Source organism: Symphalangus syndactylus, chromosome 14 (genome assembly GCF_028878055.3).
Source record: "Symphalangus syndactylus isolate Jambi chromosome 14, NHGRI_mSymSyn1-v2.1_pri, whole genome shotgun sequence".
NCBI classification, from domain to species: Eukaryota; Metazoa; Chordata; class Mammalia; order Primates; family Hylobatidae; genus Symphalangus; species Symphalangus syndactylus.
The window spans coordinates 43,441,006-43,464,263 of record NC_072436.2 but is presented as its reverse complement, the minus strand read 5'-3'; the positions used below and the strand labels follow the sequence as shown (position 1 = coordinate 43,464,263).

Here is a 23,258-nt window from a genome sequence, read left to right as displayed (position 1 = left end):
AATAATAAGTGTCATAGTCATAGCTAAGATTTTCATAGCACATACCATTTGTCAGGCATTATTCTTTTTCTATATATATACTTTAAGTTCTGGGGTACATGTGCAGAATGTGCAGGTTTGTTACATAGGTATACATGTGCTATGGTGATTTGCTGCACACATCATCATCTACATTAGGTATTTCTCCTAATGCTATCCCTCCCCTAGTCCCCTGCCCCCCAACAGGCCCTGGTGTGTGATGTTCCTCTCCATGTGTCCATGTGTTCTCATTGTTCAACTCCCACTTATGAGGGAGAACATGTGGTGTTTGGTTTTCTGTTCTTGTGTTAGTTTGATGAGAATGATGGTTTCTAGCTTCATCCATGTCCCTGCAAAGGACATGAACTCATCTTTTTTATGGCTGCATAATATTCCATGGTGTATATGTGCCATATTATCTTTATCCAGTCTATCATTGATGGACATTTAAATGGCTGGCATTATTCTAAATAGTTTTTGCATATTAACTCACTTATTCTTCACAACTTGTGAGGTAGCTTCCAGGTTATATGTGAAGAAATTGAGATACAGAGGGATTATGATTGCTGAAGGTCCACAATTAATAGGTAGCAGAGCCAAGATCTGGACCCAGGAATTCTGTTTCCTAAGTTCATGCTCTCAACCACTAAGCTATGCAGTGTGCGTGGATGTGTGTGTGTCTCCTATATGGACTCCAGCTATACATATCTGAGGGATAGAGTGGAATTAAATAGTCCAGGTTGGACCAGCATTGGTACCTGGTCATCTTTAATTAGACTTTTTCTACAGAAATCCATTCTAGTTCCATCTGAACAATTGACTTCTGACCTCATCTTTGGGAAATGAATGAACAAACTAATGGCCTAAAACCAAATCTTGCTCGTTGTCTTCTCTCTCATTCCCTTTTTGTGGGTGGAGGGGTACGATGGGGGGAACTAGACTAACATGTGCCAGGTTTTCCAAACCACGCATTTGGTGTCATACCAGTGTGCTTGAGAAAAATGGCCAAAATAAGGGTTAAATATAATGGGTAACAGGTTTTGAAAAGTGTTCTAGTCTATACTAAGTGATCTGGGTTTTACCCTGGAGGCCATCTGTGGACACATCTTTGAAAGTCCTCAAGACCTCTAAAACAATTTCTTAATTATGATTTTATTTTCATGATAATTAAAAAATACATAAAGTAAACACATTCTGGGTCACCTGGATGATCACCATGCAATCTAAATTCTGCCAATGTGGTCTCATTGTCCTCATTTGCATTGGTGCCAACAATCCCTTGTTGCCAAGCGGAACTGTGGTAATTTCTAAAGGCCAATGGGATGAGAAATGGAGAGGACACTTAACAGTAAATAATATACCAAATGAAGGCCAATGTAGCAAAAAATCAGAGGTATGAAAGGAAATACAAAGTGCTAAGTACTAAAAGAAAATAGGGAGAAATGGTTTCTTATCATCTAGGGGTGAAGAAGGCATAACATGGCACAAAACCCGGAAGCCATTAGGAAAAAACTGAAAAGATCAACTGCATAAAAATTAAAACTTTTTTAAAAATTAAAGAATAGCCAGGAAAATTTTTGCAGGGATCGACCAGGCTAATGCAATGCCTTCCCCAAGGACCCTGAAAACTCATCTTCCTGTACGACTGCTGCCTCCATCCTTCTGGGAGGAAAACTGTAAGGTAAGCTTAAAACAGAAAATATTCAGAGACAAATTTTCCTCATGAGAACATAGGGAGCAGTTTATTGTATCATAACCATTGCCCAGCCATCCCTACATTGTGTCTGCCAGGAGCAGATTATGGAACCTACTATCATCTTCCATGTTCTTAATCTCTCATTGATAAGGATGTGCTTAGCATATACCTATATCAAGAAGAAGGAGAGGATAAACATATACTAGGCTCGTTTCTGAGCATCTTAGCCCCTTAATAATGCTATAAGGTAGAGGTACCTGAGCACATTGTAGCCCAGAGGTGTTACATAACTTGTCCAATGACAAACACACGGAAGGTGGAAGAGATGGGCTGCAAATCTACCTCTTCACTACCCAACAGCCCATGCTCTTTCTGTTACTCTACACCACCTACTCTATGCCTCCTATAACCACAGAAGTCTTCCAAAGCTTCTATGTAGTTGGCCTCCCACAAGTCTTAAGATAATGAGTATTTAAATGATCAGAAAGTGGCACTGAAGGAATCTTAAAAAATTATATGCTGTCCTATCCTCTCACTTTATCTCACTTGCAAGAGACAGATATCTCTTGCAAACATCTAAAGGTGCCTACAAGCTGCGAGCCCTAGTCATTCTGAGACCTGATGAAAGTCAAATTTTTGTAAACATCAAATTTATTTTCCATATTGAAGCCTACAGGGGCACAGATGCATTTTCATGTATGTCTTAAATTGGTCACTAAGGAATTTTTTTAACTCTTTCAGAGCACCAAGAGACCATTTATTGCCTTTCAATCTAAAAAAGTGCTCCTTTACAGGGAGGGTCTATAAATGGGCCTTGGCACTAAGGTAAAGCAGTCCCCACCCTCCCTTTCCATGTGGTGTTCTGTTCCCTCTGACAGCTTGCCAAGATCCACATCTTTACTGTCTCTAGTTCTCTAGAGTACATCCAGGGTCTTACTCACTCTACCTTACTGACCCTAGTGGATCTTCCTATGTAGATCTGGAGTCTGGGGGGCAGGGGTGGCTGAATGACTGAAAGAAAATGGAAACATATTGTTAGTACAAATAGAGCCAGGCCTGGGATAGGAGGGTCAGTAAAATAAGAATAACTATAACAGCAATCTAGCAAGTACCAAAAGCATGCTCAGGTACCTCCACCTTATAGCATTATTAAGAGGCTAAGAGGCTCAGAACTAAACCTAGTAGATGTTGGTTCTCTCTTCTTGAAGTAGGTATATACTGAGCCCACCCTTATCAATGAGAGATTAAGAACCAGGAAAAGTGTCATGGGAGCAGAAAATGGGGAGTATGAAACTTCTTGAAAAGGAGGGTCAACAAAAGTGACAGAGGAGTCAGGGCATAAAGAACAGACATAAATTTGTCAAGTGATAAGAGAGGGAAGGACATTCCATGTTACTGAAAGAGCAGAAGCCAAGACTTACGAAAATAGGCCCAAGGCCAGAAAAGAAGCATGAGAGGTGGGAAGGAGCCAGAGATGCCCTGTTGCACAGCCTTGCCTGCTAAGATGTTTGGACTTAACCTGTAGGCTACCTGGATCCCACTGAAGAATGTGAAATGAACAAGGAAGTGACATTATCCCATTTACATTTTAGAAAGCTCCCCTGGGGGATGTGGTGATGGGGAGGGGTGAACAGAACTGGAGCAAGACTGAAAACAGGATACCAGTGAGGAGATGGTGGCAATAGTCCAGGAAAAGAATTTAAAAGGCTTGGGTTAAGGCAGAGGCAGTGAGAAAATGAATTCCAAATGCACACAACAGATAGAATTTATAAGATCTCTCAAGGGCTGGCTATGGAAGAAATGGAAAAAGAAGCATCTTGTATGATTTTGTCACTGTAACTGTTGATGGTGGTACCATTAATGGAAAGAGATCATAAAAGAGGAGCAGTTAGATTGCGTGAAGATGAATTGAATTTTGAACTCATCGAGTCTAAAATGCATGCAGAACATTCAGGTAGGGATACAGATACATGAGTCTCTAGCTCGGGAGACAGACATGTACTAGAAACAAATTCGTGAGTCATAAACTTATGAAATTTATCACAACAGAAACAGATAACAAAAAAAAAAAAAACAGGAAAAGCAAATATAGTGAAACTAAAAGTAGGCCCCAGGCAGAGCACTAAAGAAGGCCAACATTTAAAGATTTCAAACTTTTAGTGATCATAAACCCCATCAAGAATCTACAGAAAGTTGTGTCAGGAGATATGTACTCCTGACAAAGTACATATCTATAAAAAATTTTGCATACACTTTTAGAGGGAAGGACAGACCTCTTGAAGGTCATCATTTTAAGACACCCTGATTTAAGAGTAGAATGGCAGAGCAGGACACACCAAAGAAGGACAACCAGAAACATTATAGGACAGCCATGAAATCAGCACTACCACAGAAGAAGGGAAGGTAAGTGTGACCAGGGAAGAGTAAGCAAAGGGAATCAGAGGGCGAGATTACACAGACTCTGAACACCAGGTTGAGAACTTTGAACTTAATCATAAGAACAAGGTACAGAAATTGACAAGTTTTACACAGGGAAGCAACATCATCTGATTTGCATTTTTACAAGATCATTCTGGCTGCTGGATGATAAGCGGAAGAGAACAAAGATGCATTCATGACTTTCAGGACATGGTTACCAGAACACATATGCTGTGCACACTGAATGCCCAATTTCTAACTTGTTCTATCATTTATTTTGTTTCCTCTCACCATTTTAGATGATCTATGTGGCAAGAAATGCCAAGGATAACCTGGTGTCCTATTACCATTTTCAAAGGATGAACAAAGCACTCCCTGACCCGGGAAACTGGGATGAGTACTTTGAAACATTCCTGGCAGGCAACAGTGAGCCAAGTGCATGAAACCAGCCTTCACCTATGTCTGCAGAGGATAAGCTTTCCTCATCAAATTCTCCTTGGGAAACAAAATTCATCCGTAGAAGGGGCTCAGATTTTCTTGGAGGGAAGGACTAGAGGCAACATCTTGAGAGATGTGGCTAGCCCTGGCTGTCATCTGTGGTCAGTGGATTTGCTTCCAATTGCAATATATCCTCTGAATGAAGTCAAATCAGTATTATAGGCAAGCCAGCTATAAAAGAAGGTCCCAACTCTAAGCCTATGTTAAATGTTTTACATGCATTAACTTGTTTAATCTTTAGAGCAACCCTATAAGCTTGGTAACAATATTCATCATTTGTAGGTGATGAAACTGAGGCTCAGTGAGTTTGAGTAACTTGCCTGTCATTATCCTGCTAGCAAGAGCAGGGCTAGAATTTGAACATAGGCAGGTTTAGTTAAGCTCAAACCCTGTGTGCTTGGTGGTTGAAGTCTTACCAATTGCCTGCATGTTCGACTGGAAAGAAAGAAAAGGTTTAGTGTGTATGCAAGTTTTCCAATCATTACCATCATTTGAATTGGTGATGCAGTGGTGGCCCCTGACACTGTAGGTTCACAAACTATCATGTGCAAAAATGTATGATCTTTCAGTCAGGCTTCCAGTGTCAAAACTGAGTCTTCACAAGTTTCTTGACATTTTTCTAAGTCTCAAATGCTGCTATATCTTTTAATACATCAACTGTTCTCCTAAAGAAGCCTAAAGAGTACTAAAAGTACTAAAAGTACTAACCGGTGATGAGATTATTGAAGCTGGATAATCGGTTCATGGGAATTCATTACACTATTTCCTCTACTCTTGTGTATATTGTATATAAATCAGAGAGCTGAGAGGATAGTTCCAACTCCTTGCCCTGCATCAGGCAAGTTGCGCACTAGAGAAGAGAAGCACTGAAGTCAAACAAGGCCTTAGGGCTACTCCTCTACACACCGACACACACACACACAAACACACGCACACATGCACACACACACACACACGCACACAGGAACTCCTGAAGAATATTTTCATAATGAAAAGATTTCTCAAAAGTTTTTTTAAAAATGGTAATTTAAGCAAGCTTTTACAAGGTTATATGTTTGGGGAAGTACAATATAAATATAATATCAAATTGGTTTGCAAGATGAAGTTGAATTGACAGCTTTGCATGATTAAAACCTAAATATTTGCACCAAAGCACTTTATTATTCAAATTAAAAATTTATAACTGAAACAATTATTTATATAGTCCTATGGTGAAACAACTGCCTTGTCTCCTATATTTGTTTTTTTCTCTGAAATAATTATAAATAGATGTAATAAAGTAGTCCTTCCCATTAGTAACAAACCACCAGTAATACATGAAAATGTGATACCTTTGATTGCCATTTGACTTTCATAATTTTAAATAACAGAAATTATTATTATTATTATAGTCTTCTCCTTATGAGATACACTCTGAAAATGATCCATTGTACCCAAAGGTATTTTCACTGGTTGAATGTCTCTAGTAAATTTCATTGTAGGTGTTCTAACAATGATGTCAGAATGTCTTTGGACAAAGAGTGATCCCTAAGAAAGTGACCTTGTTGACAGGTTGAGACATTGGGCTTGTGCAGGGCCAGGACTGGGCTGATGTAGATGGCTGTTCCTAAATCAGAGAGCTGAGAGGATAGTTCCAACTCCTTGCCCTGCATCAGGCAAGTTGCGCACCAGAGAAGAGAAGTACTGAAGTCAAACAAAGCCTTAGGGCTACTCCTCTACACACACACACACACACACACACACACACACACACACACACACGCAAGAACTCCTGAAGAAGTACCTTCAGGGCCAATAGCATGGAACATGGGTAGAAGGAATCAAGAATAAGAAGTAGAACAATAGCAGCTCCCCCTATTTATGAGGGTCTTAGTACCAGTGCCATGCTGAGGCATTTCACCCAGCTGGAGTAGCACAAGTGCTTTCTGCCAAAGTGCGGATAGACTGGCCCTATGTCTTGGTCATCCACCCGTACAGCTTGCCCTGACCTAAGCAGGTTCCTGCAGCATAAGGTTCTCAGTAATTAAACTGACACAGCCCTAGACAGAATAGGATGGCTGGTCACCCTATGACTACGTTGCATGCCAAAAGAGAGAAAGGGGTTGAATAGATACTCTCTGATGATTGGAAGCTATCACTGGGAGTGGGGCTGAAGTGCTCTTAGACATCCTAGTATCAAAGAGACTTTCAGACACATCCTACCTAATCTTTACGCTGTGTAAATGAAACATAAGAAGGGCAAATTTTGGCAGAAGGGATAATATAATAGAAGAAAGGGGAAAAATATTACTGAATTTTTTAGTTAAATTTTTAAATGAGTTTTGTTGAGTAGCTACTATGTGTCAGACACTTACTATTATACTGTGTCCTAGGCACTACCAGACTATTGCTTTCATATGTCTTAGCATTGGCCCATGCTATTATTTCTCCCACCTTAAAATAAAATAACATTTAAAAACCACTCTGTTGACCCTACCTCCCCAACCCCAGTTACCTCCCCCATCTTTCCCTCCATTTACTACAAACACCTTGTGGCACTGGCTTACACTATTATCTTCAATTTCTCTCCCAACACCACCAAACCTGTCCTGCCAGGGTCATCATGACTTCCACATCACTAAACCCAATGATCAATCCTCTGTCCTCATCTCATTTAAGCCATCAACATCATCTAATGCAATTGGTCACACTCTCTCTTCCTTGAAATGATTTCCTTATTGGCTCCCAGGACCCCTCCCTCCCCTGACATTCCTCCTATGTCTCTGTTCCTTCCCAGTCTCCTTTGCTGGTTTCTCTTTATCTCCCAGATGTCTACAGTTGGCTCCTTTCTCTCTTCTACCTACATCATTCCTTGGTCAATATCACTCACTTTGTGGTTTAAGATGTCACCTATCTGCTGATGACTCCAACATTTGCACTATTCCTGGCCTTGGCCCTGGGCTCCAGGTGCATAGACCCAGCTGCCTTACCAATGTCTCCACCTGGATGTTTACAGGGCATCTTAGACTTCATGTGTCCAAATCTTAACTCCTGCCTTTCCTCCAAAACCTGCTTTTCCTTCAGCCTCTGCTTCTTGTTAATCATGACTCTGTCCCTTAAATTACTCGGGCCTAAAATCTTGATCTTATCTTGAGCCTGTTTCTCATATACCCCATCCAGCCCATGAGAAAAATCTATCAACCCCATCTTCAAACTCCATCCAGAATCTCACCAATCCTCACACTTCTGGAAGTGTGATTAGATTACACACTTCCAGGAGCACGAGGATTGGTCAGATTCTGGACTTAGTTTGGGCCAAACTATCATCAGATTTTCCCTGCATGAACGAAACAGCCTCTGCCCCAACTTTTGCCCTTGCCAACCTACACTCTACTCTCAACAGAGAAACCAGAGAGATTCTACTAAAAGTGAAGTCAGACCATGCAACTCCTCTGCCGGAAGCCCACAACTGGAATCCCATCTTACTCAGAGTAAAGTCAGAGTACTTAGGGCATTGCACAGGTCCACAGGGCCGGCCTCACACTTCTTGCATCTCTCCCCACTCCTCTGGCCTCACTCACTCTGTCCTGGTCCCCCAGGCACACCCAGAACCTCCTAGCCAATGCCTCCCCTGGCTGTACCCTCTGCCCAGCAGGGCTCCTCCTTTCCCTTTTTTCAGGGTTGTGCTCAATAATCCCTTCTCAGAGATCCCTTCTTCTGACCAGCCTACCTAACTTTCAGCCTCCTATGTACCCTCAACATTTTCCCTCTCTTTCCCTGGTTTATTTGTTCTGCTAAGCACACACTGTGTTCTAGCATCATGCATATTTCACATCTATCTCATTTGTCTCCCCCATAAAATGTACTTCCAAGAACAGGGCTTTCTGCCTGTCTTGTGTGCACTACTCTATCCCCAATACCTAGGACAGTGCTGAGCACACAGTAGATGTTACAGAATACATTTATACAAATATTACCTTACAAGATAGTTACTAACCTTCTTTCAGAAGATTGTTTTTAAAAAGCACAGGCTCAGAGAGGTTAAGTGACTTGCCCAGGGTCATGCAGCTCTAAGGGTCAAAGCTAAGATTCAAACCCAACAGGTTCTGGAGACTAAGGGAGTAATCTTGTCAGCTTCCAAAAGGAAGAAAAGTTGTGCTGAAGCAGAGACAGGAAGTGTGATAAGTAAGTTCTCCTGGTCACATCTTCCATTTGTATCTTATGGAAACAGCTCAGTTTTTTCCCTGGGGTTCTTCTACTCTCAGCTCCTCATGGCCCAAATATGTATGTGTCTTTCTTTCAGTGGTATGGGGGTCCTGGTTCAACCATGTGAAAGGCTGGTGGAAGAAGAAAGACAGTCACCCCATTCTTTATCTTTTCTATGAAGATATGATGAAAGTAAGAATTATATTTGAATTTTAATTTCACAGTATCTTATCTCAGAGCTCCATGATAGAAGAGAAGGCAAGTCATACTTGAAAGTTTATCTATGCAAAATATATTTGCATGTCAACTTCGACTTCTCCAACCACCTTGCCATGTAGCCTACAAAATTCCACACAAAATACCTTAATTATGGTTTTCCGTAGGAGGCAGCCTGCTTCTTCCTGCAGTCCCACTGCACTCTGGAGTCGATTCCTACCTCATCCAAAAGCATAGAAGACATGTCCTATTTGAACCAGTTTTCTCCCTCTCTAGGTCTCTAGATTCCTCCTTCCAAAATCTCTACCTCCCGCCATAACTTGCTCTGACTTCTGAGGAAAAGAATTAAGAACCCTGGCAGGAAAGACCTAGTGAGGAAGAATATAGCTGATTTGATTTTTTTTCTTTCTTAAAATATTAAAATTGTGTCATTTTAAACAAAAGATCCTCATCAGCAACATCTTTGCATGTGCAATTCCTAATTCCAAATCTGTCTCATAAGTTTCTATGTAAAATAAATAATTATGGCACAGTGTTCCTGACTGGTCTTCAAGCCTTGATTTAGGACTGGGTTCAATAACCAACTTGTGTCCTTCACTGACCATGGCTTCTATTTCCTCTTCCCCTCTGGGTAGACAGAATCCTGGCTTCTTCCCTTCTATCTATTCAGGTAGGGTCAAAGTTCCTCTTTCTGTTTGTTCTTGCTCTATACAGCTTTGTAGGTGCTAGCACAGCCCTCACCTCCCCCAGCCCTGTGTCTGTGCCAAGGAGCAAAGGAGCAGCACGGGCTGGGCAAGCTGGGCAAGAAGGACAGACATGAGACAGAACTGCTAGTGAGGAGAGAGGAGGCCTGCAAGGCGAGCCTGGAGATCTCCAAACCAGGTGACTCTCACACCAAACTGAACCCCTCCTCTTCACTTCTGGATGAGATGGGTACTTATCTCAGAGTAAGGGGCTTTTGTGAGATCTATCTGCCAAGAGGTCTCCCCAGTAGGCCCACAGTCAGGAATGAGCCCAGATGTAGAGTCAGGAGACATCAAAAGCAGCAGCAGAGACAAAAAGTCACCATGCTGATTTTGTGCCATGCCAGAGGAGTGAGGATGCCATATATTTGTTTCTCAAATCAGAAGGAGGAAATACATCTTGCTTATTTTGAAAGATAGCCACCTCTTTTCCCAAGTACCTTCTTTTTTTATTTACTTATTATTATTTCAATAGTTTTGGGGGAACATGTGGTGTTCGGTTACATGGATAAGTTCTCTATGTGTGATTTCTGAGATTTTGGTGCACCCATCACCCAAGCAGGGTACACTGCACCCAATGTGTAATCTTCTATCCCTCACCCCCTCCCACATTTCTGCCCAAGTCCCCACAGTCCTTTATATCATTCTTACGCCTTTGCATCCTCATAGTTTAGCTCCCACTTATAAGTGAGAACATACCATGTTTGGTTTTCCATTTCTGAGTTACTTCACTTAGAATAATGGTCTCCTAAAAATACAAAAAAATTAGCCGGGCGCAGTGGCGGGCACCCGTAGTCCCAGCTACTCAGGGGGCTGAGGCAGGAAAATGGCGTGAACCCAGGAGGCGGAGCTTGCAGTGAGCCGAGATTGCGCCACTGCACTCCGGGCTGGGCGAAAGAGCGAGACCCCATCTCAAAAAAAAAAAAAAAAAGAATACTGGTCTCCAGGCCCGGCGCTGTGGCTCACGCCTGTAATCCCAGCACTTTCAGAGGCTGAGGCGGGAAGATCACGAGGTCAGGAGATTGAGACAATCCTGGCTAGCACAGTGAAATCTCGTCTCTATGAAAAATAAAAAAATTTAGCCTAGCGTGGTGGTGGGCGCCTGTAGCTACTCAGGAAGCTGAGGCAGGAGAATGGTGTGAACCCGGGACGCAGAACTTGCAGCAAGCCGAAATCGCGCCACTGCACTCCAGCCTGGGCAATAGAGTGAGACTCCGTCTCAAAACAAAAATAAATAAATAAGAATAATGGCCTCAAACTGCATCCAGGTTGCGGTGAATACCATTACTTCATTCCTGTTTATGGCTGAGTAGTATTCCATGATATATATATCACATTTATCCACTCATTGGTTGATAAGCATTTAGGCTGGTTCCACATTTTTGCAGTTGCAAATTGTGCTGTTATAAACATGCATGTGCAAGTGTATTTTTCATATAATGACTTCATTTCCTCTGGGTAGATATCCAGTAGAGTTTTGCTAGTTTGCTGGATCAAGTGGTAGCTCTACTTTTAGTTCTTTAAGGACTCCCCATACTGTTTTCCATAGTGGTTGTACTAGTTTACATTCCCACCAGCAGTGTAAAAGTATTCCCTTTTTACCATATCCATGCCAATATATATCAATTTTTTTATTTTTTAATCATGGTCATTCTTGCAGGAATAAGGTGGTATCGCATTGTGGTTTTGATTTGCATTTTCCTGATAATTAGTGATGTGCATTTTCATATGTTTGTTGGCCATGTGTATATCTTCTTTTGAGAACTGTCTATTCAAGTCCTTAGCCCACTTTTTTTTTATTATACTTTAAGTTCTAGGGTACATGTGTACAACATGCAGGTTTGTTACATATGTATATATGTGCCATGTTGGTGTGCTGCACCCATTAACTCGTCATTTAGCATTAGGTATATCTCCTAATGCTATCCCTCCCCGCTCTCCCCACCCCACAACAGGCCATGGTGCGTGATGTTCCCCTTCCTGTGTCCAAGTGTTCTCATTGTTCAATTCCCACCTATGAGTGAGAACATGCAGTGTTTGGTTTTTTGTCCTTGCAATAGTTTGCTGAGAATGATGGTTTCCAGCTTCATCCATGTCCCTACAAAGGACATGAATTCATCATTTTTTATGGCTGCATAGTATTCCATGGTGCATATTTGCCACATTTTCTTAATCCATTATATCATTGATGGAAATTTGGGTTGGTTCCAAGTCTTTGCTATTGTGAATAGTGCCACAATGAACATACTTGTGCATGTGTCTTTATAGCAGCATGATTTATATTCCTGTGGGTGTATACCCAGTAATGGGATGGCTGAGTCAAATGGTATTTCTAGTTTTAGATCCCTGAGAAATCACCACACTGTCTTCCACAATGGTTGAACTAGTTTACAGTCCCACCAACAGTGTAAAAGTGTTCCTATTTCTCCACATCCTCTCCAGCACCTGTTGTTTCCTGACTTTTTAATGATCACCATTCTAACTGGTGTGAGATGGTATCTCATTGTGGTTTTGATTTGCATTTCTCTGATGGCCAGTGATGATGAGCATTTTTACATGTGTCTTTTGTCTGCATAAATGTCTTCTTTTGAGAAGTGTCTGTTCATATCCTTCACCCACTTTTTGATGGGGTTGTTTTTTTCTTGTAAATTTGTTTGAGTTCATTGTAGACTCTGGATATTAGCCCTTTGTCACATGAGTAGATTGCAAACATTTCCTCCCATTCTGTAGGTTACCTGTTCACTCTGATGGTAGTTTCTTTTGCTGTGCAGAAGCTCTTTAGTTTAATTAGATCCCATTTGTCAGTTTTGGCTTTTGTTGCCATTGGTCTTGGTGTTTTAGACATGAAGTCTTTGCCCATGCCTATGTCCTGAATGGTATTGCCTAGGTTTTCTTCTAGAGTTTTTATGGTTTTAGGTCTAATATTTAAGTCTTTAATCCATATTGAATTAATTTTTGTATAAGATTTAAGAAGGGATCCAGTTTCAGCTTTGTACATATGGCTAGCCAGTTTTCCCAGCACCATTTATTAAATGGGGAATCCTTTCCCCATTTCTTGTTTTTGTCAGGTGTGTCAAAGATAAGATGGTTGTAGATGTGTGGTATTGTTTCTGAGGGCTCTGTTCTGTTCCATTGGTCCATATCTCTGTTTTGGTACCAGTACCATGATGTTTTGGTTACAGTAGCCCTGTAGTAAAGTTTGAAGTCAGGTAGCATGATGCCTCCAGCTTTGTTCTTTTGGCTTAGGATTGACTTGGCCATGCGGGCTCTTTTTTGGTTCCATATGAAATTTAAAGTAGTTTTTCCCAATTCTGTGAAGAAAGTCATTGGTAGCTTGATAGGGATGGCATTGAATCTATAAATTTCCTTGGACAGCATGGCCATTTTCACGATATTGATTCTTCCTACCCATGAGCATGGAATGTTCTTCCATTTGTTTGTGTCCTCTTTTATTTCATTGAGCAGTGGTTTGTAGTTCTCCTTGAAGTGGTCCTTCACATCCCTTGTAAGTTGGATTCATAGGTATTTTATTCTCTTTGAAGCAATTGTGAATGGGAGCTCACTCATGATTTGGCTCTCGGCTTGTCTGTTATTGTTATATAAGAATGCTTGTGATTTTTGCACATTGATTTTGTATCCTGAGACTTTGCTGAAGTTGCTTATCAGCTTAAGGAGATTTTGGGCTGAGACTATGGGGTTTTCTAGATATACAATCATGTCATCTGCAAACAGGGACAATTTGACTTCCTCTTTTCCCAGTTGAATACCCTTTATTTCTTTCTCCTGCCTGATTGCCCTGGCCAGAACTTCCAACACTATGTTGAAGAGGAGTGGTGAGAGAGGGCATCCCTGTCTTGTGCCAGTTTTCAAAGGGAATGCTTCCAGTTTTTGCCCATTCAGTATGATATTGGCTTTGTGTCCTTAGCCCACTTTTTGATGGGTTTGTTTCTTCTTGTTGATTTGTTTGAGTTCCTTGTAAATTCTGGATATTACTCCTTTATCAGATGCATAGTTTGTTAATATTTTCTCCCATGCTGTGGGTTGTCTGTTAACTCTGCTGATTACTTCTTTTGCTGTGCAGAAGCTTTTTAGTTTAATTAATTCCCATCTATTTATCTTTGTTTTTGTTGTATTTGCTTCTGGGATGTCTTGGCCATAAACTCTTTGCCTAGGCCAATGTCTAGAGGAGTTTTTCCAATGTTATCTTCCAGAATTTTTACAGTTTCAGGTCTTAGATTTAAGTCTTTGATCTATCTTGAGTTGATTTTTGTGTAAGGTTAAAGATGAGAATCCAGTTTCATTCTTCATATGTGGCTTGCCAATTATCCCAGCACCATTTGTTAATAGGATGTCCTTTCCCCACTTTGTGTTTTTGTTTGCCTTGTCAAAGGCCAGTTGGCTGTTAAGTATTTCGCTTTATTTCTGGGTTCTCTATTCTGTTCGACTGGTCTATGTGCCTGTTTTTATACCAGTACCATGCTGTTTTGGTAACTGTAGCTTTGTAGTATAGTTTGAAGTTGGGTAATGTGATGCCTTCAGATATGTTCTTTTTGCTTAGGCTTGCTTTGGCTATGCAAGCTCCATTTTTGTTCCATATAAATTTTACAATTGTTTTTTCTAGTTCTGTAAAAACTAATGACAGCCAGGTGCAGACGCTCACGCGTACAATCCCAACACTTTGGGAGGCTGAGGCAGGTCAGGAGTTCGAGACCAGCCTGGCCAACCTGGTGAAATGCCATCTCTACTAAAATACAAAATTAGCTGAGCGTGGTGGCACATACCTGTAATCCCAACTACCCAAGAGGCTGAGGCAGGAGAGTCATTTGAACCTGGGAGGTGGAGATGGCAGTGAGCCAAGATCATGCCATTGCACTCCAGCCTAGACAAGAGCGAGACTCTGTCTCAAAAAAAAAAAAAAAAAAAAAAAAAAAAAAAAAAAAAGGATTGTATTTTGATTGGAATTGCATTGAATTTATAGATTGCTTTTGGCAGTATGGTCATTTTCACAACATTGATTCTACCCATCCATCAGCATGGGGTGTGCTTCCATTTGTTTGTCATCTATGATTTCTTTCAGAAGTGTTTTGTAGTTTTCCTTGTAGAGGTATTTCACCTCTTTAATTAGGCATATTACTAAGTATTTTTTCTTTTGTAGCTATTGTAAAGGGGGTTGAGTTCTTGATTTGATTCTCAGCTTGGTCACTGTTGGTGTATAGCAGTGCTACTAATTTGTGTACATTGATTTTGTATCCTGAAACTTTGCTGAATTCATTTGTCAAATCTAGGAGCTTTTTGGATGCATCTTTAGGGTTTTCTAGGTATACAATCATGTTACTGGAAAACAGCAACCTTTTGACTTCCTCTTTACCAAATTGGATGCCCTTTATTTCTTTCTCTTGTCTAGCCAGGACTTCTAGTACTATGTTGAATAGAAGTGGTGAAAGTGGGCATCCTTGTCTTGTTCCAGTTCTCAGGGAAAATGCTTTCATCTTTTCCCCTATTCAGTATAATGTTGGCTGTGGGCTTGTCCTAGATGGCTTTTATTATCTTAACGTATGTCCCTTCTATGCCGATTTTGCTGAGGGTTTAGATCAAAAACGGATACTGGATTTTGTCAAAGGTTTTTCCTGCATCAATTGAGATGATCACATGATTTTTGTTTTTACTTCTGTTTATGTGGCGTATCACATTTATTCACTTGCATGTGTTAAATCAACTCTGCCTCTCTGGTATGAAACCCACTTGATCAGGGTGTATTATCTTTTTGATATACTGTGGGATTCAGTTAGCTAGTATTTTGTTGAATATTTTTGCATCTATGTTCACCAGGGATATTGGTCTGTAGTTTTTTTGTTATGTCCTTTCCTGGTTTTCATATTAGGATAATACTGGCTTCATAGAATCATTTAGGGAGGCCTCCCTCTTTCGCTATCTTTCAAATAGTTTCAATACGATTGGTACCAATTATTCTTTGAATGTCTGATAGAATTCAGCTCTTAATTCATCTGTTCCTGGACTTTTCTGTTGGCAATTTTTTTATACTGTTTCAATATCACCACTTGCTATTGGTCTGCTCAGATTTTCTATTTCTTCCTGGTTTAATCTAGGAGAGTTGTATATTTCCAGGAGTTTATCCATCTCTTTAGGTTTGCTAGTTTGTGTGCTTAAAGATGTTCATAGTAGTCTTAAATGATCTTTTGTATTTTTGTGATATTGGTTGTAATATTTCCCATTTTCTAATTGAGCTTATTTGGATCTTCTCTGTTCTTTTCTTGATTAATCTCACTAATGGTCTATCGATTTTGTTTATTTTTTCAAAGAACTAGCTTTTTGTTTCATTTATCTTTTTTGCTTTAATTTCATTTATTTATGCTCTGATCTTGGTCATTTCTTCTCCTGGGTTTGGATTTGGTTGGTTCTGTTTTCTCTAGTTCCTTGACATGTGAGTTTACATTGTCTATTTGTGCTCCTTCAGACTTTTTGATGTAGGCATTTAATGCTATGAACTTTCCTCTTAGTTCTGCTTTTGCTGTATCCCAGAGGTTTTGGTTGGTTGTGTCACTATTATCATTTTATTCAAATTTTTTTTAATTTCCATCTTGATTTCATTGTTGACCCAAGGATCATTCAAGAAAAGAGTATTTAATCAAGAAAAGAGTATTTAATTTCCATGTATTTGTATAGTTTTGGGGATTCCTTTTGAAGTTAATTTCCAGTTTTATTCCACTATAGTCTGAGGGAGTACTTGATATGATTTCAATTTTCTTAAATTTATTGAGGCTTATTTTGTGGCCTATTGCAAGGTCTGTCTTGGAGAATGTTCTATGTGCTGATGAAAAGAATTTATATTCTGCAGTTGTTGCATAGAATGTCTTGTAAATGCCTGTTACGTCCATTTGTTCTAGGATGTAGTTTAAGTCCATTGTTCATTGATTTTCTGTCTTGATGACCTGTCTAGTGCTGTCAGTGGAGTATTGAAGGCCCCCACTACTATTGTGTTGCCATCTCTCTCATTTCTCAGGTCTAGTAGTGGTTGTTTTATAAAACTGGGAGCTCCAGTGTTAGGTGCATATATATTTAGGTTTGTGATATTTTCCTATTCGACTAGTCCTTTTATTATTGTATACTGTCCCTTTTGTCTTATTATTCTTCTTATACTTTAACTTCTGGGTTACATGTGCAGAATGTGCAGTTTTGTTACATAGGAATACATGTGCCATGGTGGTTTGCTGCACCCATCAACCATCACCTACATTAGGTATTTCTCCTGATGTTATGCCTCCCCAGCCCCCCACCCCCACAGGCCCGGGTGTGTGATGATCTCCTCCCTGTGTCAATGTGTTCTCATTGTTCAGCTCCCACTTTATGAGAACATGTGGTGTTTGGTTCTTTGATCTTGTGATAGTTTGCTGCGAATGATGGTTTCCAGCTTTATCCATGTCCCTGCAAAGGACATGAACCCATCCTTTTTTATGGCCGCATAGTATTCCATGGTATATACGTGCCACATTTTCTTAATCCAGTCTATCATTGATGGACATTTGTGTTCGTTCCAAGTCTTTGCTATTTTGAATAGTGCTGCAATAAACACAAGTATGCATGTGTGTTTATCGCAGAATTACTTATAATCCTTTGGGCATATGCCCAGTAATGTGATTGCTAGTTCTAGATCCTTCAGGAATCGCCACACTGTCTTCCATAGTGGTTGAACTAATTTACCCTTTCACCAACAGTGTAAAAGTGTTCCTATTTTTCCACAACCTCTCCAGCATCTGTTGTTTCCTGACTTTGTAATGATCACCATTCTAACTGGCATGAGATGGTATCTCATTGTGGTTTTGATTTGCATTTCTGTAATGACTAGTGATGATGAGCACTTTTTCATATGTCTGTTGGCTGCATAAATGCCTTCTTTTGAGAAGTGTCTGTTCATATCCTTTGCCCATTTTTTGATGGGGTTGTTTGCTTTTTTCTTATAACTTTTTTTAGGTTCTTTGTAGATTCTGGATACTAGCCCTTTGTCAGATGGATAGATTGCAAAAATTTTCTCCCATTCTGTAGGTTGCCTGTTCATGCTGATGATAGCTTCTTTTGCTGTGCAGAAGCTCTTTAGTTTAATTAGATCCCATTTGCCAATTTTGGCTTTTCTTGCCATTGCTTTTGGTGTTTTAGACATGAAGGCTTTGCCCATGCCTATGTCCTGAATGGTATTGGCCTGGTTTTCTTCTAGGATTTTCATGGTCCTAGGTCTTATGTTTAAGTCTTTGATGCATCTTGAGTTGATTTTTGTATCAGGTGTGAGGAAGGGGTCCAGTTTCAGTTTTCTGCATATGGCTAGCCAGTTTTCCCAATGGAATTTATTAAATAGGGAATCTTTTCCCCATTGCTTGTTTGTGTCAGGTTTGTCAAACATCAGATGGTGGTAGATGTGCGGTATTATTTCTGAGGCCTCCATTTGGTTCCATTAGTCTATATATCTATTTTGGTACCAGTACCGTAATGTTTTGGTTACTGTAGCCTTGTATTAAAGTTTGAAGTCAGGTAGTGTGATGCCTCCAGCTTTGTTCTTCTTGCAAAGGATTGTCTTGGCTATACAGGCTCTTTTTTGGTTCCACATGAAGTTTAAAGTAGTTTTTTTCCAATTCTGTGAAGAAAGTCAGTGGTAGTTTGATGGGGATAGCATTGAATCTATAAATTACTTTGGGCAGTAAGGCCATTTTCATGATATTGGTTCTTCCTATCCATCAGCATCGAACGGTCTTCCATTTGTTTGTGTCCTCTTTTATTTCATTGAGCAGTGGTTTGTAGTTCTCCTTGAAGAGGTCCTTCACATCCCTTGTAGATTGCATTCCTAGATATTTTATCCTCTTTGAAGCAATTGTGAATGGGAGTTCACTCATGATTTGGCTCTCTGTCTGTTATTGGTGTATAGGAATGCTTGTGATTTTTGCACATTGATTTTGTATCCTGAGACTTTGCTGAAGTTGCCTGTCAGCTTGAAGAGATTTTGGGCTGAGATGATGGGGTTTTCTAAACATACAATCATGTCATCTGCAAACAGGGACAATTTAACTTCCTTTCTTCCTATTCGAATACCATTTATTGCTTTCTCTTGCCTGATTGCCCTGGCCAGAATTTCCAATACTATGTTGAATAGGAGTGGTGAGAGAGGGCATCTTTGTCTTGTGCCAGTTTTCAAAGGGAATGCTTCCAGTTTTTGCCCATTCAGTATGATACTGGCTGTGGGTTTCTCAAAAATAGCTCTTATTATGTTGAGATACATTCCATCAATACCTGGTTTATTGAGAGTTTTTAGCATGAAAGGCTATTGAATTTTGTCGAAGGCCTTTTCTGCATCTATCGAGATAATCGTGTGGTTTTTGTCATTGGTTCTGTTTATGTGATGGATTACGTTTATCGATTTGCATATGTTGAACCAGCCCTGCATCTCAGGGATGAAGCCAACTTGATCGTGGTAGATAAGCTTTTTCATATGCTGCTGAATTCAGTTTGCCAGTATTTTATTGAGGATTTTTGCATCAATGTTCATCAGGGATATTGGCCTAAAATTCTCTTTTTTTATTGTGTCTCTGCCAGGCTTTGGTATCAGGATGATGCTGGCCTCATAAAATGAGTTAGGGAGGATTCCCTCTTTTTCCATTGATTGGAATAGTTTCAGAAGGGATAGTACCAGCTCCTCTTTGTACCTCTGGTAGAATTCCGCTGTGAATCCGTCTGGTCCTGGACTTTTTTTGGTTAGTAGTCTATTAATTATTGCCTCAATTTCATAACCTATTATTGGTCTATTCAGAGATTCAACTTCTTCCTGATTTAGTCTTGAAAGGGTGTATGTATCCGGGAATGTGTCTATTTCTTCTAGATTTTCTAGTTTATTTGCATAGAGGTGTTTATACTATTCTCTGATGGTAGTTTCTATTTCTGTGGGATTGGTGGTGATATCCCCTTTATCATTTTTTATTGCATCTATTTGATTCTTCTCTCTTCTTTATTACTCTTGCTAGTGGTCTATTTTGTTGATTTTTCAAAAAAACAGCTCCTGGATTTATTGATTTTTTAAAGGGTTTTTTGTGTCTCTATCTCCTTCAGTTCTGCTCTGATCTTAGTTATTTCTTGTCTTCTGCTAGCTTTTGACTTTGTTTGCTCTTGCTTCTCTAGTTCTTTTAATTGTGATGTTAGGGTATCCAATTTATATCTCTCCTGCTTTCTCTTGTGGGCATTTAGTACTATACATTTCCCTCTACACACTGCTTTAAATGTGTCCCAGAGATTCTGGTACATTGTTTTTTTGTTCTCATTGGTTTCAAAGAACATCTCTATTTCTGCCTTCACTTCGTTATTTACCCAGTAGTCATTCAGGAGCAGGTTGTTCAGTTTCCATGTAGTTGTGCAGTTTTGAGTGAGTTTCTTAATCCTGAGTTCTAATTTGATTGCACTGTGGTCTGAGAGACAGTTTGTTGTGATTTCTGTTATTTTACATTTGCTGAAGAATGTTTTACTTCCAATTATGTGGTCAATTTTAGAATAAGTGCAATGTGGTGCTGAGGAGAATGTATATTCTGTTGACTTGGGGTGGAGAGTTCTGTAGATGTCTATTAGGTCCACTTTGGTCCAGAGCTGAGTTCAAGTCCTGGATATCCTTGTTAATTTTCTGTCTCATTGATCTGTCCAATATTGACAGTGGGGTGTTAAAGTCTCCCATTATTATTGTGTGGGAGTTTAAGTCTCTTTGTAGGTCTCTAAGAACTTGCTTTATGAATCTGAGTGCTCCCGTATTGGGTGTGTATATGTTTAGGATAGCTAGCTCTTCTTGTTGAATTGATCCTTTTACCATTATGTAATGGCCTTCTTTATCTCTTTTGATCTTTGTTGGTTTAAAGTCTGTTTTATCAGAGACCAGGATTGCAACCCCCTGCTTTTTCTTTTTTTTTTTTTTTTGGTTTCCATTTGCTTTGTAGATCTTCCTCCATCCCTTTATTTTGAGCCTATGTGTGTCTTTGCATGTGAGATGGGTCTCCTGAATACAGCACACCAATGAGTCTTGACTCTTTATCCAATTTGCCAGTCTGTGTCTTTTAATTGGGGAATTTAGCCCATTTACATTTAAGGTTCATATTATTATGTGTAAACTTGATCCTGTCATTATGATGCTAGCTGATTATTTTGCCCATTAATTTATGCAGTTTCTTAATAGCCTCAATGGCCTTTACAATTTGGCATGTTTTTTCAGTGGCTGGTACCAGTTGTTCCTATCCATGTTTAGTGCTTCCTTCAGGAGCTCTTGTAAGGCCGGCCTGGTGGTGACAAAATCTCTCAGCACTTGCTTGTCTGTAAAGGATTTTATTTCTCCTTCACTGGGAAGTTCCCTGGGTAATATCCTGAAGAGTGTTTTTTGTTTGTTTGTTTGAGACAGAGTCTCGCTCTGTCACCCAGGCTGGAGTGCAGTGGCGCGATCTTGGCTCACTGCAAGCTCCGCCTCCCAGGTTCATGCCATTCTCCTGCCTCAGCCTCTCCGAGTAGCTGGGACTACAGGCGCCTGCCACCAAACCCGGCTAATTTTTTGTATTTTTAGTAGAGACGGGGTTTCACCATGGTCTCGATCTCCTGACCTCGTGATCCGCCCACCTTCGCTTCCCAAAGTGCTGGGATTACAAGCATGAGCCACTGCGCCCGGCCCTGAAGAGTGTTTTCTAACTTGATTCCATTCTCCCTGTCGCTTTCAGGTACAACAAGCAAACGTAGATTTGGTCTTTTCACATAGTCCCATATTTCTTGGAGGCTTTGTTTATTTCTTTTCACTCTTTTTTCTCTAATCTTGTCTTCTCACTTTATTTCATTTGATCTTCAATCACTGCTATCCTTTCTTCCGTTTCATCAAATTGGCTATTGAAGCTTGTGTATGCTTCACCAAGTTCTCGTACTGTGTTTTTCAGCTCCGTCAGGTCATTTAAGCTCTTTTCTACACTGTTTATTCTAGTTAGCCATTCATCTAACCTTTTTTCAAGGTTTTTAACTTCCTTGCAATGGGTTAGAACATGCTCCTTTAGCTAAGGGAAGTTTGTTGTTACCCACCTTCTGAAGCCTACTTCTGTCCACTCGTGAAACTCATTCTCTGTCCAGTTTTGTTCCCTTGCTAGTGAGGAGTCGTGATACTTTGGAAGAGAAGAGGTGTTCTGGTTTTTGGAATTTTCAGCCTTTCTGCTCTGGTTTCTTCCTATCTTTGTGGTTTTATCTACCTTTGGTCTTTGATGTTGATGACCTACAGATGGGGTTTTGGTGTGGATCTCTTTTTTGTTGACGTTGATGCTATTCCTTTCTATTTGTTAGTTTTCCTTCAACAGACAGGCCTCTCAGCTGCAGGTCTGTTAAAGTTTGCTGGAGGTCCACTCCAGATCCTGTTTGCCTAGGTTTCACCAGCAGAGGCTGAAGAACAGCAAATATTGCTGCCTGATCCTTCTTCTGGACGCTTCATCCCAGAGGGGCACCAGCCTGTATGAGGTGTCTGTCAGCCCCTACTTGGAGGTGTCTCCCAGTCAGGCTACATGGGGCTCAGGGACCCACTTGAGGAGGCAGTCTGTCCATTATCACAGCTTGAACACCATGTTGGGAGAACCACTCCTCTCTGTAGAGCTGTCAGACAGGGACGTTTAAGTCTGGAGAAGCTGTCTGCTGCATTTTGTTCAGATACACCCTACCCCCAGAGGTGGAATCTAGAGAGGTATTAGGCCTTGCTGAGCTGTGGTGGGCTCCACCCAGTTACAGCTTCCCTGCCACTTTGTTTACACTGTGAGCATGGAACCACCTACTCAAGCCTCAGCAATGGAGGATGCCCCTCCCCCCACCAAGCTACTGCACCCCAGGTCGATCTCAGACTGCTGTGCTAGCAGCTAACAAGGCTCCATGGGTGTGGGACCTGCCAAGCCAGGCACAGGAGGGGATCTCCTGGTCTGCTGGTTGCAAAGACAGTGAGAAAAGTGCAGTATTTGGGCAGGAGTGTACCACTCCTCCAGGTACAGTCACTCATGGCTTCCCCTGGCTAGGAAAGGGAAATCCCCTGACCCCTTGAACTTCCTGGGTGAGGTGACACCCTCCCCTGCTTCGGCTCACCCTCCATGGGCTGCACCCACTGTCCAACCAGTCCCAGTGAGATGAACCATGTACCTCAGTTGGAAATGCAGAAATCACCCATCTTCTGCATCGAACTCACTGGGAGCTGTATCCTGGAGCTGTTCCTATTTGACCATCTTCCCTTTTGTCTTTTTTAACTGTTGTTGCTTTAAAGTCTGTTGTGTCCAATATAAGAATAGCTACTCCTGCTCACTTTTGGTTTCCATTTGCATGGATTATCTTTCTCCACCCCCTTACCTTAAGTTTATGTGAGTCTTTATGTGTTAGGTGAGTCTCTTGAAGACAGGAGATACTTGGTTGGTGGATTTTTATCCATTCTGCCATTCTGTATCTTTTAA

General features: G+C 40.6%; 1 protein-coding gene across 3 annotated transcripts in view; it reads left to right on the top strand.

Annotated features, from left to right (window-relative positions):
• The window catches only part of LOC129463211 (sulfotransferase 1C4-like), a 48,015-nt gene that overhangs the window by 19,765 nt on the left and 4,992 nt on the right, over nt 1-23,258 (top strand). For 2 of the 3 annotated variants that reach the window (XM_055243860.2, XM_055243861.2), the window contains 3 exons: nt 1,602-1,699; nt 4,432-4,567; nt 8,913-9,007. In XM_055243860.2, the coding sequence (XP_055099835.1) occupies nt 1,602-1,699; nt 4,432-4,567; nt 8,913-9,007 (329 nt within the window). The remainder of the gene's footprint in view (nt 1-1,601; nt 1,700-4,431; nt 4,568-8,912; nt 9,008-23,258) is intronic. The other variant, XM_055243862.2, reaches the window with a different exon arrangement.